The sequence below is a fragment of the Neofelis nebulosa genome, chromosome 3, assembly GCF_028018385.1.
Source record: "Neofelis nebulosa isolate mNeoNeb1 chromosome 3, mNeoNeb1.pri, whole genome shotgun sequence".
In the NCBI taxonomy this organism is placed as follows: Eukaryota; Metazoa; Chordata; class Mammalia; order Carnivora; family Felidae; genus Neofelis; species Neofelis nebulosa.
In genome coordinates this window covers 206,501,777-206,519,609 of record NC_080784.1, presented here as the reverse complement: position 1 = coordinate 206,519,609, position 17,833 = coordinate 206,501,777, and the positions used below count along the sequence as shown (strand labels likewise).

The following is a 17,833-nucleotide window of genomic DNA, read 5'->3' as shown; positions in this document are numbered from 1 at the left end:
GACACTGTGCTCAGTGAAATAAGCCAGTCACAGAAGGGCAGATTCTGTCTGACATAAACACATATATATCTTCTCGTATGAAAAAGGGGCAAATATTAGAATATATGTACATGTCTCCCCATGTCCTATCGGTCCTCTTTCTCTTGAGCACCCTAACATAGACGCTAAAAACAATGGATGGGCAGGATATTTACGATTTCAAAGTACCGCCCCAAAGACCCCTGCCCCTGTCGGGAGGAAGAGAGCAAGTTTGGAGCGGGCGCCCCGGCTGACTGCTGGGCGGCCGGCTTGGCCAAGGCAAGCGCCCCGAGCCCCGCGGCAACGCCCAGAGGGCCCGGTTCAGGTGTAGATGGTGTCCACCCGGATGGGTGAGAGGACCTTGTGGGTGTGCCACGTGGGCCTCGCATGCCCCTGGGGTCCCCTCCTCCGGGCGCCTCACTGGCCGGGTTTCTCTCACACGGCTTTTTTTTTTTTTTTTTTAAAGTGTTTTTTTTTTTTTCCACGTTTTTTATTTATTTTTGGGACAGAGAGAGAGACAGAGCATGAATGGGGGAGGGGCAGAGAGAGAGGGAGACACAGAATCGGAAACAGGCTCCAGGCTCCGAGCCGTCAGCCCAGAGCCCCGCCCGACGCGGGGCTCGAACTCACGCGAGATCACGCGAGATCGTGACGTGAGCCGCAGTCGGCAGCTTAACCGACTGCGCCACCCAGGCGCCCCTTAAGGTTTTTTTTTTTTTTAATGTTTATTTATTTTTGAGGCAGAGAGAGACAGACACGGGGGAGGGGCAGAGAGAGAGGGAGACACAGAATCGGAAGCAGGCTCCAGGCTCCGAGCCATCAGCCCGGAGCCCCGCCCGACGCGGGGCTCGAACTCACGGACCGCGAGATCGTGACCTGGCTGAAGTCGGACGCTTAACCGACTGCGCCACCCGGGCGCCCCTCACACGGCTTTTTAGAAAGCAGCCTGGAGATGCTCTTGGCGGATGAGAACGACGGGAAAAAACAGCTTATATGCTGTGGGTGCCCCTGACCTATCGACTCCGGCTTTTCTCTTGTGTCTAACATTCATTCATCTTTTTTCTCAAGAGTATTCTGAGAGCAGATCTAGGCTCACAGCAAACGTGAGGGAGGCACGGGGATGTCCCACGCCCCCTGCCCCCCCACAGCCTCCCCCGCGATCCACATCCCCACCGGGTGGTGCACCTGCTGGAGTGCGCCGTGGCGTCGTCATCACCCCGAGTCCACAGCAGGGTCACCCTTGGTGGTGCACGTCCCGTGGGTCTGGACGAGCGCATGATGGCAGGCACCCACCACCCTGGCGCCACACGGAGCTGCTTCGCTGCCCTAAAGCTGCCCCGGGCTCCGGCTGTTCACCCTCCTCCCCCCTCCCCTCCCCCCGGAGCCCCTGTGGTTCCGCCTTCTCCAGAATGTCCCACAGCTGGACGCCCGCTCATTTTTTGATACTGACGTAGTAAAGAAATGATGTGGCTTCTTTTTCTTTTTCCTTGGCTTCCGTTTCTCTTGCTTTACGATTACCGAATCATAAACAGGAGGTGCGGGGGTATTACCCTCAGAGACAGATGTGCATTGGAGTCCTGGGAAGAAGGGCTGGGTCTTGGACCCGAGCTGTGCAGCTTCCGTTGGGCTCCAGTTCCCACAGCTTGGTCCCTGCCTGGCTCCAGAATCCTCACTTCCTTGCCTTTACAAACAGTTGGAGGGCCCGGAGGTGACAGCCCAGACACTGCCTGTGTCTGTACCTGATGTCGCCCTGGGGTCTCGGGCCCGCAGAGGTGCGATCCGTCCCTTCTCTTGTACCGTGACGGACCGGGACCACAGGGCCTGTCCCTGGAGAGGCCCACGGTCAGCACGTGGCTGCTGTGTCCTCTGGGCAAAGGCCGGCACGACCTCCTTCCCCGTGACTTCCTGCCTGCTGGCAGCCAGGTCCAGGGCCTGGGTCGGCCTCCGCTCAAACCAGGGGCGGCTCGAACGGCAGGCCGGCACCCGCCGCAGGGTCCGAGCAGCCAGTGACGCCGGTGCCTGCGCGAGTCACACGTGCTGACCCTCCAGGTCCCTTTCCAACCCGTGCGCCGACCCCGTCAGAAGGTGGGGGAGGGCCACTAGAGCGTCCCCCAAACTGAGAAGTCACTTCAAGACCACAAAGGAAGCAGGTCACTCTGTGCCGCCTGGTCTCATTCAGGGTAACTTCCTGATGGGGCATCGGACGGACGATGTGTACAGCCGTGGTCACTCCCTGAAAACCCAGACCCGAGCCCCATATGGTACCAAGCGAGGGGACACGCAGAGGGGCAGGGAGTGAGACCCAAGGGCTCGCACGCACCCCGAGAGCTAACCTCGTATTAGATCTGGTAGGGCCACCGGTGCCTCAGGAGGGGGACGACTGTCATCTGTAAGATTCACAGAGGCAAAAGCAAGTGTCCCTGCATTCTGGTCTTGGCGGGCACGTTTCGAGGGTAAGTGTGTCAGTCTCCAAGGGGCCCCGAGAGAGGTCATCCAGCGGACACGTGCACAACGGAGGGCCAGACCGGTCAGGAGGGTCAGCAGTCGGGCAGACCCCGTGGCACAGCTCAATTAGGTCGGGCCAGAGACAGGTGGTCCCCCCCCGCCCCGCCCGGGGCCCTCATCATCTTCCAAAAGGGACCTGTTTCTGGCTTTTCCCAAAATATCGTTATGAGCTCTTTAACTTAAAACATTTCGATGGGTTTTAATTCGTTGCATCTCTTGTCCCCACTGGAGATCAAACTGTCCCAGTTTGGGGCACTGGGGGATCACTTCAGGTCACTGCCGAGTCCTGTGGGTGTGACCCTCCTGGACTTTCAAACCGTGGGGCGGTCGGCGGGACGCAGGCCCAGGCTCATCACGGACACCCCGCCCCGCACCTGGGATCAGCCATTTTTCCAAGAGGCCCTCAGAGTGAGCGATGGTATTTCAAGACCACGGTACGGGGGCAAAGGATGGTCACTGCGCTGGGTTGGTCACTGTCTCTAGAGCTTTTCGGCAGAAAGAGGTGGAGGGGAGACAAAGACGATACAGAGGAGATACAGACTACGGACATGTGGCTACGTAAGCCCAACAGACTGGTGGCCGGTTACAGATAAGATACGGAGCAGAGGGAGGTATGGGCTGGACACAGGCTGCACGACACCTTGACACACAGCGTGTCCAGAACCCGCGGGAGGACATCTGGGTCATTCCCAGCTGGCTGCGACAAACACCACGGTACTTCCTGACGCTTTCCGTGCACACGGACACCACAGAGCTCTGCTGGAAGCCCTTCTCCTCCAGGTACCTGTGTCTCTCCTCCCACACAGAGGGCACAGCAGACGTGGGGGCCGGAAGACCCCGTAACGTCTCCCTGGGTCTTCCCAGTGGTGCGAGGAGTGCCGACACCCACGATAGGATCACTACGAACATGAAACGTTTTTCTGTGTGGTCCGCCTTCCCCGCTCCATCTGGTCAAGCGGCTGCCAGAGCAAGGACCCTCCACGTGTTCACCCTCTGCACCTGAGCTGAGGCTCCTCACCTTGTGTTGGCGCGCCAGCCAACCGCACGGGTAGCACGCTGATCGCCAAGATAACCACGTCCCTGATCGTGTTAGCCGTCGGAGCCCATCTTCCAGCACATTCCTCGGGAAGGGCTCCCAGGAGCATGTTCTCAGAATTCGGCCTTCTCCCACGTGGGTGACCTTCTGCACCCTTTACGCCAGAAAGTTTTCTGGATATAAAATCCTTGGGACACATTTCTTTCTTCAAATCTCTTAAACATGCTACTACTCCATTTTCTCCTGGCATAAAGCATGTTTGTCAAGAAGTCTGATCATCTAATGCTTTCCCTTGTAAGTAATGTGCTTTTTTTCCAAGACATCCAAAGGTGTTTTCTTTCTTTCTTTCTTTCTTTGTTTCTTCCTTCCTTCCTTCCTTTCTTTCTTTCTCTTTCTTTCTTTCTTTTTTCTTTCTTTCTTTCTTTCTTTCTTTCTTTCTTTCTTTCTTTCTTTCTTTCTTTCTTTCTTTCTTTCTTTCTTTTCTTCCTTCCTTCCTTCCTTCCTTCCTTCCTTCCTTTCTTTCTTCCTTTTTTCTTTCTTTCTTTCTTTCTTCCTTTTCTTTTCTTTCTTTCTTTCTTTCTTTCTTTCTTTCTTTCTTTCTTTCTTTCTAGTCCAGTAATTTTACAAGCATATGTCTTGTGGTTGGCCATTCTAGACGAATATATTCAGGAACGTGGCATGCTTTCAAATCCTGTGTTTCAGGAAGGTCTTCGTGAACGGTCATGTCCCCCTAGGATAGCATCTTGCAAAATTACAGCACTCTCTCACAACGGGGACACCGGCACGGACAGTCGGTCCCTGTGGGGACCCACGCACACCCGGGTGGCACTCCCGGGTTTGCCCATTCACCGCTGAAGGGCATCTGGGTCATCTCCAGTTTGGGGATGTGAACGCTTATGTCCAGGTTTTTGTGTGATGTGTGTTCTCACTTCTGGGAAAAACGGCAGGAACACAGCACACTCTCCCCCGTGCGCCCCTTCGGGGAGACCTCCCTCTACACCCTTTAGCCCACCTTTACTTTTGAGAGAGAGAAGGGGAGAGAAAGAGAGAGTGCGAGCAGGGGAGGGGCAGAGAGAGAGGGAGACACAGAATCCGAAGCAGCTCCAGGCTCTGAGCTGTCAGCACAGAGCCCGACGCGGGGCTCAAACCCACGGACCGCAAGCTCATGACCTGAGCTGAAGTCGGACGCTTAACCGACTGAGCCACCCTGGTGCCCCTCGCCCACTTTCTAATTAGACTTCTTTCACTTTTGCGTGGACTGTTTATATACTCCATACGCAAGTCCCTGGGCAGATGTGTGGCCAGTCTTTCTTTCCATCCTGCAGCCGGGTTTTTCACAGAGCAAAAGCTTTTAGTTTTGATGAGGTATATCTGAAGAATGTTTCCTTTCATGGATCACGCTTTTGGGGTCAAGACTTAAGAACTCTGCCCAGCCCCAGGTCCCAATGACCTCCTACAAGTTATATACTTTACACTGAGGTCTGTGGCTCATTTTAAGTGAACCTTTGTACAAATGTGAGATCTAGGTTGTGGCTCGTGGCTGTCCACCTGCCCGGCAAGCCCCCCTGAGATGCGCAGACTTCTAAAACGGCTCCAACGACCCACTCTCGTGCGATCCCCTCTCCCAGAGTGCCCGATGGCCAGTGACTTGCTTCTTAATCAAACTAAGTGACAGGCTGTCACTTCCAAAAGAAGGCGATACAAGCCTGTGACTCCCATCTGGGCTTCTATCTGCTCGCTCGCCCTGCTCTAAGCAAGCTGCCATGTGGAGAAGCCCGCATGCCGAGGAACAGAGGGCAATCTCTGACCAACGGCCACGAGAGTGAGGCTGGAACAGATCCCTCCCCGGTCAAGCCTTCAGAAGAGACCCCAGCCCGAGCCAACATCTTGACTGCAGTCCTGCAAGAGACCGGATGAGAGGATCAACTAAGCCACAGAAACTGAGATACTGTTCTTGTCATCCACCAAGTTCCGGGGAAATCCGTTGTGCAGCAATGGGCCTGCCTGCGTCGACGGCAGGCCCCCGCCCTGGCAATTCTGCCCAAGGAGGGGGAGGAAGTTCCTCAGGAAACTCAAATTCTGCCTTTTCCCTACGGAGCACGGCAAGTGCACTGATGGCCATCACACTGAAAACCACTCTCAAAATCACATTCAGGGCCACCGGGCGAAATGCCACTTGCTGCTCACGTGGCCTGGCACTTTTTTTTTTAACGTTTATTTATTTTTGAGACAGAGAGAGACAGAGCATGAACGGGGGAGGGGCAGAGAGAGAGAGGGAGACACAGAATCGGAAGCAGGCTCCAGGCTCCGAGCCATCAGCCCAGAGCCCGACGCGGGGCTCGAACTCGCGGACCACGAGATCGTGACCTGAGCCGAAGTCGGACGCTTAACCGACTGAGCCACCCAGGCGCCCCTGGCCTGGCATTCTTGAGGGAGTAGCTCCAGGACCCCTCCCTGGGCACATCCAACCACCTCTCGGCCTCCAAGAAAGGGCTAGCACGTCTCTGTAATCGACATCCCTCTTCCTGAGTGCCTGCCTGATGACCATCCTCGCTCTGACTGGTAGTGAAGGAATGAGCCAACGTGCGGGGCTATGGGCATGCGCTGAACGGGTCCCTCAGCAACCACAGCAGGTTCTTAAACATGCGGCACCCGCTGGCTCCTCTAATCCTTAGAGACATCCTACGAGGTAGGCGCTGTTACCCCAGGTCTATAGATGGGGGCATGAAGGCCCCGCCCCACAGCTGGAAAAGCCAGAGCTGGGACTGGGTGGCAGGTGTGCGCCCCGCCCCCACTGCACACACCGAACGGCCCCCAGCGGGCCAGGCCAGGCAGAGAGCTGAGGACACGTACACCGTCAGTGCCTCTGTTGCAGCTCCAGCCACCAAAGCCCTTAGTGCCGCTATCTGGGGAGCTGGCTCCCTGTACTACACTGAGGGGATTATTTTCCCGGAAAATTTCATACGCGTCTTTGAAATGGGAGTTTTATGAGGTGGCGGAGGTCCAAGCGAGGCCTACACATTAGAAAGCAAACAAGACGGCCACAACGCAGCACGAAACCACATACACACGCATGCAGGCACACGTACAAAAACCACCCTTGAATAAAATCTGCAGGCTTTAGGATCAAAAAGGTGGGGCGCGTGGGTGGCTCCAGTCGGTGAAGCACCCAACTCTTGCTCTCAACTCGGGTCACAATCTAGCGGTTCATGGGTTCGAGCCCCGTGTCGGGATCTGTGCCGACAGCTCAGAGCCTGGAGCCCTCTTCAGAGTCTGTGTCTCCCTCTCTCTGACCCTCCCCCACCCATACTCTCTCAAACATAAACATTAAAACAACTTTTTTAAAAAGGCGCACTTCCTCCCACCCAGCCAATCCAGGTTCAAAGAGGGCAGCTCAACTATTAACTTGCCAAGGCATTTTCAGTTTGCCAAGTACTGTGACAGGTCTTTGCCTAGCAGACTTTTCAGATTTGCTAACCTGGAATAAAAAGACCCTGTAACCACTCCATTGACCAGAGGATCCACCCGCATGGGTCCAGAAAGCCAGAAGCGCAGGCTTTTGGTTCAGGCAGACTGCGGACTCACCCGAGGGGCTCCGGCGAGGTCTTCCTACCAAAGGGAAAGGATCCAGATAGACCAGCAAGAAACAAGAATGGTTCACAATGCAGGAAAAAAGTAAGTTGGGGACAGAGGATGACAGCCCTGATAAGCGGACCCCATCTCTGCGTGGGGAGATAGGGAAATGAGTCACCAATGGGAACGAGATAGCCATCAGCCTGGAATTAATCATGGCAGACAAACTTAATTTAGTTCTGACACTTCTAGGTTCGATGTACAAGAGTCAAGAATAAAGACGACTCAATTCTAGCCAGTGGTTATTTGTAACCTCGTACAGAAAATACTAGATTATGTTAACAGCATTAAAAGGCAAGAACTAAAGCCTGAAAGGTGACTTCCCTGCCGCTTAAGGGCACTCCAAGAATTCAAATGCAAAGCAAAAGCTAGCAGTCAAAATGATTCTTCTAGAACCTAAATCAGAGGGCACGTCCCCTGCTGCCCCCCTCACTCAAGAGTAAAGCCCAAGTCTACGTGTGCAACACCCCAGCTCCAGCCAACCGGCCTCCTCGCCCTCGTTTAAGGCCACTTCCGTCCACCCTCTGGCCACAGGTTAGAGACAGTCCCCTCAAGGCCTCCAAGTCGCCTCCTCCCACGCCAGCCCAAAGGCCCGAATCTCCTCCCCGAGAGGGGCTCTCAGTCTGAAGGCCTCCGAGCTAGAGAGACGTCGGATCTGCCGTCCGTCCCCAGCCCCCACCACGCACGCCGCACAGCAGCGGGCCGGGCTGGACCCGTCCGGAGCGGGTGGAGACACAGGCGCCACCAGCCATGCGGCTCCCGCTCCGTCAGGGGGTCTCCACGCTTCCCGGCTCTGCCTCTGGGCTGCCGGGTCCACCCTGTGAATTCTCGCTTTTCCACAGAAGGCAGCGTGTGTTCTTTGCAGCCGTGAGCCTTCCTCCGCCCGCTTCCTGCCAGGTGAATCGGGAGGATCCAAAGGCCCCTTTTCATTTCCTGCTGCCCGTGCCTCTCAGTCCAAACTCACGGCTTTCTAACAACCCAATTCTCCCAAAAGCTTTCCGGGTCTCCGGGGAAACCTCTTGGGGTACGATTCCTCACACAAGAGCCACAAGCACAGGTCTCCTCAAAACAAGCCCCCTGGGTCTCGGGGGTCTGCAGAGGGACAGCTCCGGAGCGCCTCGGTCCTACCGTTCGGCGGTCTCACGCCGCACGCCCACGGCTTCGTCACAGACCCGACCTTCCCGGCCGCCCCGCGCTGACGTCTGCTCGAAAGCCACTTCTGAACGTCAGCCCCGCGTGCCACCGGGAAGGCGGAGGGTGAGGCGGCCAAGGGGTGCCGCTCCCGTGCACGCAAGCCCCGTCACCGGCTTCCCGCTCCACCCCTGCCTTCCAGCCTCGGTGGCAGGACGCAGAGGTGCCCTCGGCACCGCCTCGAAATCCTGTCCGGACCAGCCGGTCCGTCATCTTCCACCTCCACGCTGAACTGCCGCCACATGGCCAGGACCCACTCAGCTCCGGTTCCTAACATTCTCACATCTTCCCACCCACCCCACTGGGTCTCCCCACAGCCCGAGGCGGCCCCCAGAACTTTCCTCCCCCAAGTCCCGCCAGCTCCTGACCAGCTACAAACTCTGTCCCACACGTGAGGATTTTGCTAACAGTCTATACACCAAACTCCTACCTCAGGGCCTTTGCGTCTGCTGCCTCCTGGGGTGGACGTTCTTCCCGGAGAGCACATCTGTTCACACGCCACCTTGTCGGGCATCTCTCACCCAGCCTGAAAAAAATGGCAACCTCCCGCCTCCCGGGCATCCCCCTGCCCCCTGCCCGTCTCCACTCACCCCTTAACCCGACTCCGTATTTGCTATCTTCTGTCCCCATGGGAGCGTGAGCGCAGACTCTGGAGCACCCCGTCTCCTGCACATCTCCAGTGTCTACCAGAACTGACACACGGCACGGGCTCAACAAAGGGCACGAAGAGGGCCTCCTGCCCTTTTGAAAAACCGTGAACAAAGTTGCCAAAACCCCCCCTTGGCCTGAGGCAAGTTCAGCATCACTTCTGAGGGGCCATCCTTAGGGCACGTGGCCGTGGCCGAACAGCAAGGTCCGCAGACAGAGTTTCCAGGGTTTCAAGTGTACGAGTACCAAGTACGTGCGGTGGGGGGGCACCCCTCGAAACCCAGGTCCATGGCCCGCTCCGCTCCAGGGTAGAACGTGCAGCCTGGGTCTGTCTCGGAAAGAGGGAAAGGCCGCGACACCCCAGATGCCCTGTAAGCGTCCAACCTGGGTCCGTCCCCCAGCTTCTCTGCACATCCACCGGTCACACGCCAAACGCGGCCGGGCTCCGCCGCGTCAGGTCTGGATGGTTCCAGCCTGACAGAGATGCCCCAAGAGCTCCAAACCCATGAGGTCCCCTCCTCACCGGGTAGTTTCCTGATCCTGGGTCAGGCTTCCTTCACCCCCATGTGCCGTCCCCCAGCGTCACGTGACAAGGGGATACTTAGATCCTCCAAACGCGGGAATTACCTCAGCAGGCACCTAGCTGGCAATAAATCAGCTAAAGAAGGTTCTTTTCTTTTTATTTTTGCAATATCGTTCCATACAAAAGCAATAGAAACATAACAGTCTTAACAAGAAGTTTACAATTGAGTATTTGAACAGAAAATCTGTACACATTATCATTTACAGCAACTTTACATGGTGAATTAACTGATTGTAAAAAAACATCCATTCTAAGCCCCTCTGCTGGCAGCCTTACTCTTGGAGTGTTACGGGTGGAAGGCCTCCCTAGTGCTATTTACAAGTACCAAATTAAGACTGTATAACTTACATAAAATCCATTAACTTAACGGCTCAATTTACTAACTTTGACTATTCAGTGCTGTGGATGAGGCAAAAAAACACACCTTGACATACTGACAAAAGACCCAAAATTTAAGTTTCCATAACGATATTCAAGTTATCCAATTATGAGAACACTCAGTCAGCTACCGGAAAAGTGAGCCGCCATGAGACTGGTCCTGTGAGCGTGTGGTTAAACCCAAACCAGCCACCTGACAAGTGGAGACCGGGTGTCTAACTTACTGGTGGAGAACCAGTTAAAAGTATGTTTGTCAGGTTAACTTGGAGAATGGCAGAGATTAAGCAATTAAGTTTTCAAGTTCAATTTTCCTTGGATTTAGTTCCATTTACAATTTAAAACATGCAAAATACACTCGCTATACATAAAATTAACGCTTCTTAAGAAAATAAGGCAAGAATAACAGTTCACCATGAGCTAATGTGATAATGAACTATGAACAGAAGCCATCCGGTTACAAATGCAGGACACATGCTTGGCCGGTCCCCAACCTGCCGGGCAGAGGCAACTCTCGCTCCCAGTGGCCTCTAGGTGGCGCCAGTTAGCTCATGGCTGAGAAATCTTTCAAGGGCTCCGTTAAACAAGCTTCCAAGTCAAATTCGTCCTCCACTCCGCAGTCCACGTGCCTGACTTTAGTGGGTGTGCCAGAGTACACATCCTAGAAAACAGGAGCACGGTCACGGCTAGCCCCCAAGACACGTGGGACTCGCTGCCGCTGGCCCCAAACCCAAAGCTGTGCGCCCCAAGGCAGGGGGTGCCTGCCTCCTCCTGAGCCCACGGCCCCGGAGGCCGAAAGTCCATCCGCGCTAGGATGCTTGGGAGAGAGAATTCAAACCATCACCTACTTCAAATTCACGGGCAACATCACACTTTCTTGGAGGTGGATTTGTCAAATCCCTACCCGCTAAGCAACCCCCACCAGAGGCTGACTAAAAGCTGACACCTTTAAGGCGTCCGAGCCCCGGCCCTTTGACCCCTAGGGGGCCGCAGAGTGGACTCAGCCTACCATCACCCACGCACCGTGCCTTGTGACGCAGAATCGCACCAAACCGCAGGGCACGTGCTCACCGGCCAAAGAGGATCTGTCCTGGCTGCTCCTTCTCCAGCCCACCTCACCCCCAACACGGGGGCCACTTCCTACACCCACATTTGGGAATCAAGTGAGAGAAAACGCATGTCAAGCTCTTTGCCTTTGCTCACTCTAATAACTGCGCTGCCAAAGGGACCGTTACGTACCATACGCGAGGCACTGTGTAAAACAAAAAGTCCAGATATGAACACCCACGTGCATCTTTTACAAGCACAGAACAGATGCTGAAAAGCTAGACAAAACGCAAACAGTGGCTCTCAAGGCAGGATTTGGTAATGGTGTGTAATACATTTCTGAACTGCTTCAATAAACAGGCGTTGCTTTTTTCGTTAAAAAAGTTTAATTGCGGGGCGCCTGGGTGGCGCAGTCGGTTAAGCGTCCGACTTCAGCCAGGTCACGATCTCGCGGTCCGTGAGTTCGAGCCCCGCGTCGGGCTCTGGGCTGATGGCTCGGAGCCTGGAGCCTGTTTCCGATTCTGTGTCTCCCTCTCTCTCTGCCCCTCCCCCGTTCATGCTCTGTCTCTCTCTGTCCCAAAAAAAATAAATAAAAAATGTTGAAAAAAAAAAAAAAAAGTTTAATTGCAAGGTCATACAATCAAACCTTAGAGTTTACAGTTTAGGGCATTTAAACCCACTGAAGTCCAATGTTTCATCCAACTTAAACCAAAGTTATAAATGAAAGTTAAAACAAAAAAAGTTATTTTGGGGGGGAGCCTGGGTACACCCCCCACCATGGTCATATTCTTGCCTAAAGGGTTCGATCTGAATCTAGTTCTTAAAGAAACAGAACTCCCCAATGAGGAATTCCGCATTATAAAAACTAGCCTGAATCTCCCCAAAAAGCCAAGGTCATGGGGGAAAAGGCAGGAAGACTATTCTAAGTTAAAGAACATGTAAGAAATGGCAATTCAGACAAGTTGCCCTTGATTCAACTGTGGATTTAAAAAAAAACAAAACAAACAACTTACAATAAGGACATCATCAGGGCAACCAGAAAACCCAACTGTGGATGCTGATGAGACAGTGTTCTGTCAACATGGCATTTCCTGAGCACAGTGACACCGTGGCTGTGTCCAGACTTGGCGGAGCGGGTAAGGGATACACACAGTTCTGGGTGTTCACAGCATGAAATAAGGTACTCAGCCAGGCTTCTCTTCCTTTAGCAAACCCAGCCATCTCTGAACCACCTCCTCCTCGACCCCCCAGGACCTCCCACCAGGAGGACCCCTGCCTCTGATCTTTGTGGTCTGGCCCCCCCTCCCCTTGTCCCCTGGGCCTGAGCCATCTCCCTCTAACTTCTGATTTGGCAGGTGGCATGTTCAGAATCTGTTTCTTGAGCTGGGACAAGGGTTCCTCTTCATCCAAACTAAGGATACCACCAGCTGACATTTTCATGGGTTCCTTTTTAGTCCTGCATACGTGTGAATAAATATCCATAAAACTGGGATCATTCTACCATTAAGAAACCTGTTTTTACCTACCTCAACAATTTCCCGCATCATTAGTCTTCAAAAACCTTATGACAGAAACATAACTTTGCTAGTCTTCTATCGTTTGACATTTGCCTTATTGCTCACCTCACGGTCACAAAGAGGGGGTCAACAGAGGGTCCACAAGACGGGATGGACCTATGCTGGGCTTACCAAGGAGGTGACACAGATGAAGGGAAAAAAGGCAACTATGCACGTTTATTTTATAGGCTTCTGAACTGTTCAAACACAGTGCAGGACGACCTCACACAGGATGACCTCACGTAAAGCATAACTGCTCGTGTGTATATCTGCTTGTACACACGCAGAAAAGTCTGGAAGAACATGTACCCAACCAACAGCTACCCAATCGATACTACCCAACTGACAGCTGAGATAATTTTATATATTGCTTTTAATCTCTGTAGTTTTTTTTCTCCAAAAACACATCGTTTTTAAAAATTGGCAAATATGGGGGAAACCCCAGGCCCAAAACACACCTTTATTTTATAACAATTAGCAAACGGTTCTTGTACTAACAAATCACCAGCACAAACTGTATACAGCTTAAAATTAATGCCTGTGACGAGACCTACGTAAGCACTGGAACCAAAGGGAAAAAAGCCTTACATTTTTCTTCTTAAAGCTTATTTTCATTTTGAGAGAGAAATAGACAGAGAGAATCCCAAGCGGGCACAGCACTGTCAGCACAGAGCCCAAGGCGGCACTCGATCCCAGGAACTGTGAGATCATGACCCGAACCGAAATCAAGAGCCGGATGCTTAACCACTTAACCGAGAACGAAGCCACCCGGGTGGCCAAGGCTTTTTACTTTTAAACTGAAAACGGTGGGGGCACCTGAGTGGCTCTGTTGGTTGAACACCCAACTCTTGGCTTTGGTTTAAGTCATGATCTCACAGTTCCTGGGATCGAGCCCTGTGTCGGGCTCTGTGATGACAGCACGGAGCCTGCTTGGGATTCTGTCTCCCTCTCTCTCTGCCGCTTCTCCACACACGCGTGTGCTCTCTCTCAAAATAAACTTTACACTTGATCTTAGCCAAAAGGCCGAGAAGCAATAATAAACTTCAAATTAATTAATTAATTGAATAAGAATAAGTAAAATGAAAATGGCAGGACTAACTAACTAGGTGGATCAAACCAAAAACCTAGATTAAGGCCAATACAGAGGGACTCCACTCAATCTGATACTCTGATGACAACAGGAGAAAGGGATAAGGAGCCCCTTACTCATAAGCAGCAAAATCAAACTCTGGCCTCAATGTCAGTTTACAAAGTGGCACACATTGTCAACAATTAACTGGAAACCAAGAAAAGGTACTTACAAAGTTATCCTGAGAGCTTGTCTGGGATTCAGAGCTGCTTTCTGCGGATTCAGTCTCCATTTCCCCGAGGTCCACAGGATGTCTGCGAAGTGAAATCAAACAGGTAAGTCAGTCACCAAAGCCAGGAGACACATGATGCAGGAAGGTGCTCCAAGGCTGCTCACTAAACACAAGCACAATCAACACCATGCTGCCCTCTGACAATGGTCACTCGTGTCTCCTCTGCTCCTGAAAGCATCGAGACAGTTTTCAATGAACCCTCCCTGCCCCAGTGCTGCCCAGTCAACCAGCACAGGGAGAGCTGGCTAGTTACTGCAAGCGGAGACATCCACCTGGCTCAGAGCACACAACCTGCCTGCTCTCAACTACGGTGCAACTGTTTACACCCCCAAGGGCATCCTACCAGGCAGAAGCAGCAATAATACGCCCAATGTGGGGAGGCAGTGGGGGCGGGTGCACACCAGAACAAACCATACAGCAGACCATCACTAATGTTTCCAATTTTGCACTCATAAAGAGCACAGAACAACAGCGACACAGTGGGAAAAATTGTATGACAGGATGACATCCGTGAGACTAACTCTGTAAGCCATGTTAGAAATTATCTCGGGGACTCCTGGCTGGCTCAGCCGGAGCAGCAGAAGACTTCTGAGTTTGAGCCCCACATGGAGTCCAGAGAGCACTTAAATAAACAAAACCTTAAAAAATCATTTCAGACATGAGTTTATTAATTTCCCCAGCACAAAGCAAAAACTCTAGTGTTTGCTAAATGAACGAATCTGTTTCTGAGGAAGGGACAGGCTCAGGTCAGGAGGGAGCTGAGAAGAGGTGCTCCAAGAGGGCACAAGACCACTCTCTCCAGCTCCCTGTCCAACAGCCAACCCTAACCCTAGACACAACCCTAGGGCAAAACCCCAGGCCTCAGGCCTCTCCAACTAGGCTCCAGTTTAAAAATCCACAGGGACAGGGCACCAGGGGCAGGGCTCAGTCGGTTGAGCGACAGACTTCGGCTCAGGTGACGGTTTTTGAGTTCGAGCCCCACATCGGGCTCTGTACTGCCAGCTCAGAGCCTGGAGCCTGCTTCGGATTCTGTGTGTGTCTCTCTCTCTGCCCCTTCCCCACTCGTGCTCTGTCTCTCTGTCTCAGAAATAAACATTTAAAAAAAAAAAAACGACACGCAGACTATTTAAAAAGAAAGAAAGAAAGAAAGAAAGAAAGAAAGAAAGAAAGAAAGAAAGAAAGAAAGAAAGAAAGAAAGGAAATCAACAGGAAAAAGATAAAAGGTTTCCTGGGCTAAAAGAGACCTTTTATTTTCATGGTTCCACATAAGCTACTCAAATACCTTTCAGAACATCGAGTTTAAACGTTAGACCACAGCCCACATGTTACTAGGTTTATTACCAAGCTCTACTTTCTCTAGCTACAAAAGGTAAATCCAGGAAGCGTACTCTTCCCTCCACCACCTGTGCAGCCACGCAACGGCACACACGTGTGCATGGGGAAAACAGACACGAGGCCGGGGCAGCGGGCTACTCTGCTCTCAGAAAACTTCCAGGGGCACTTAGTACGAGGCCAGCGTGCCACACAGGCGATCAAGCGGTATCGGTCACCGCACACGTCGCAGAAACAGAGGCCAAGAGTGCAATAAAGACACACATTTCTTGCAGATCACATCCTTCTTCAGGTGGAGGATCCCAAAAATGCAGCGCCACCTTCCAGAGTTTGATCTGCTGGTCCCACGATCGCCGACTATACTTCTTGAACTTGTTGGGGGTCTTGGGATGGATGCCAGGTTGGCGAAGGTGTCTGCAGGAAACAGGGCGGTTATTCCGACACACACTCTGCCCACATCAGCTTCAACATTAGCCCAACTATGAGTTCAGAGTTACCAAAAAAATACAGATCAACGGAGACTCTATAAAATGAGCAAAACTAACGTATACAACAGCACCGCCCCTTCGATTCTACTGTTCTTCTGCGACGTGTGCTCCAAAAAAGTACATCTGAAGCCTAGTCCCACTGAGAAATCGACGCTCTAAGCTTTGCAACCTGCGTGTGAGGGAGCAGGGTAGGAAGGGCGTGCTGCTTGGACAAAACGAGGCAACGCTCATGTTTTCCCCCAGTAACATCTCCACAACCTGCAACCCGAACTTTACTTTCTCCCCCATCGTGCATGTTAATAGCTTTACGTTTATAAGACCACTAGAAGTCTGACGTGAAGTAAGACCTGAAATGTCTGCCAACACCCTGAACTATACAGTGTATTTTCTTATCTTCAAGTCCCTGGGGATCCCATCCGTGCCTCTTCACTCATGTAAGTGCCTCAGTTGTTCAATGGTCCTCAGCAGACGTGAGCTACGCCCAGACTCAGATTCACCCCTGAAGTAACCATCCAGGCTGCAAAGCCCCGTGCCCCATCAGGATGTGCCAGTGAGACAGGACTACCTTGGGACTTCTTTAATATAGCGGTCATAGGCGATGGTATTCTTTCCGTAGTTGATCTGTTTCTGCCTTCTCATGAGCACGCTTTCATCTGTCTCTAAGTCAGCTGGTGCTGCGGACCCCGACTCCTTCGAATCAGAACTGAAGAGGAAAGGAACAGAACACACCTTAAGATCACTACGTAAGAAAACGGCAAAACACAACCATGAAAGAACATCTGTCCTCTGGATTCCAAACCATGTTAATCTTAAACAGTCTAGAAATCTTTGTGTGTGTGGGAATTTACTACACAATCGGTACAGCTTCCAACGCAGTGAGGAAAGGACTAACCCAGTACATGCCACTGAGACAACCAGCACCTCATGCACAGTTGTTTCTACTAACAGACTGCAGGCCCATCAAATTAAAAAAGAAACCTTTACGTGGCATTTACCTTCCCGACGAGGACTTTCTCTCTCTCCCAAAGTCATTTATGAGGAGTTTTCTTTTATATCTGAAAGCAAAATAAACATCACTGATTTTAAGGCATAACTGAATTAACTGAATACAATGCTTTTAGAACTGAAACAGCCCCCAAGAATAAGGTCTTCTTCCTGAGCAGTGTAGTCTGGATTAATGAGTACAGGTAACAGCACAGTTGGGTGGCTTTTTTTTTTTTTTTTTTTGAAGTTTTATTTATTTTTGAGACAGAGACAGAGCATGAATGGGGGAGGGGCAGAGAAAGGGGGAGACACAGAATCCGAAGCAGGTTCCAGGCTCCAAGCTGTCAGCACAGAGCCCGACGAGCCCGACACGGGGCTCGAACTCACGGACCGCGAGATGGTGACCTGAGCTGAAGTCGGACGCTCAACCGACTGAGCCCCCCAGGAGCCCCTGGGTGGCTTATTTTCAATCTGCCTCAGTCATCTTCTCTCATAAGAAGATAAGTTATACACCAAGATCGCACCAAGTGCTTAGGGCAACCAGGCTCTATGAGCAGCTGCCTCAATGCCCTTGGGCACCACCACATATAATAAGGCAGAGGTTCTCTGAACCAAATAAAGTCCCTAACGGTTTCAGGTTAAGTCGTAAAAGCCCAGTTTCAAAGAAAATAAACAAAAGTTGAAATAAAAAGTTAACTTCTAATACCACAACTAGTTAGTTACTAACAAGACGCGTGTGCCTGAGTCCCGCGAACCTCCTCCTATACCTGGAAGGAGAATGGCACCACCACCCCCGTTGTGTCCCCTGCAAACTTCACCAGGCATTTGACTTCTATCATCACAACAACTACCAAACCCCAGCTCTGCCCAGGTATGTCGGCCCAAGGACTGTACACAATCTACCACTGAAACCACGAACCACCTCAAACCAGAAGCTCATTTGTCTGAAGTATGTCATCACTGCATCTCCTTCCAAAATCCCCACCCCCAAGTTTGCTGAGGCATCCAGCAGTTTGGGCACTGGCAGTAATGAATGAGTTGACTTCCTGTGAACCCAGGAAACATCAATTCTATGC

The 17,833-nt window shown here is 52.1% G+C and overlaps 1 protein-coding gene across 4 annotated transcripts in view; it reads right to left on the bottom strand.

Annotated features, from left to right (window-relative positions):
- The window catches only part of SLBP (stem-loop histone mRNA binding protein), a 77,108-nt gene that overhangs the window by 52,944 nt on the left and 6,331 nt on the right, over positions 1-17,833 (bottom strand). For 2 of the 4 annotated variants that reach the window (XM_058723228.1, XM_058723230.1), the window contains 5 exons: positions 16,769-16,828; positions 16,339-16,476; positions 15,550-15,699; positions 13,894-13,975; positions 9,695-10,650 (listed from right to left, as the gene is read on the bottom strand). In XM_058723228.1, the coding sequence (XP_058579211.1) occupies positions 10,534-10,650; positions 13,894-13,975; positions 15,550-15,699; positions 16,339-16,476; positions 16,769-16,828 (547 nt within the window). In that variant the 3' untranslated portion in view covers positions 9,695-10,533. Of the gene's footprint in view, positions 1-9,694; positions 10,651-11,649; positions 12,493-13,893; positions 13,976-15,549; positions 15,700-16,338; positions 16,477-16,768; positions 16,829-17,833 lie in introns of those variants that run through there. The other 2 variants (XM_058723231.1, XM_058723229.1) reach the window with 2 other exon arrangements.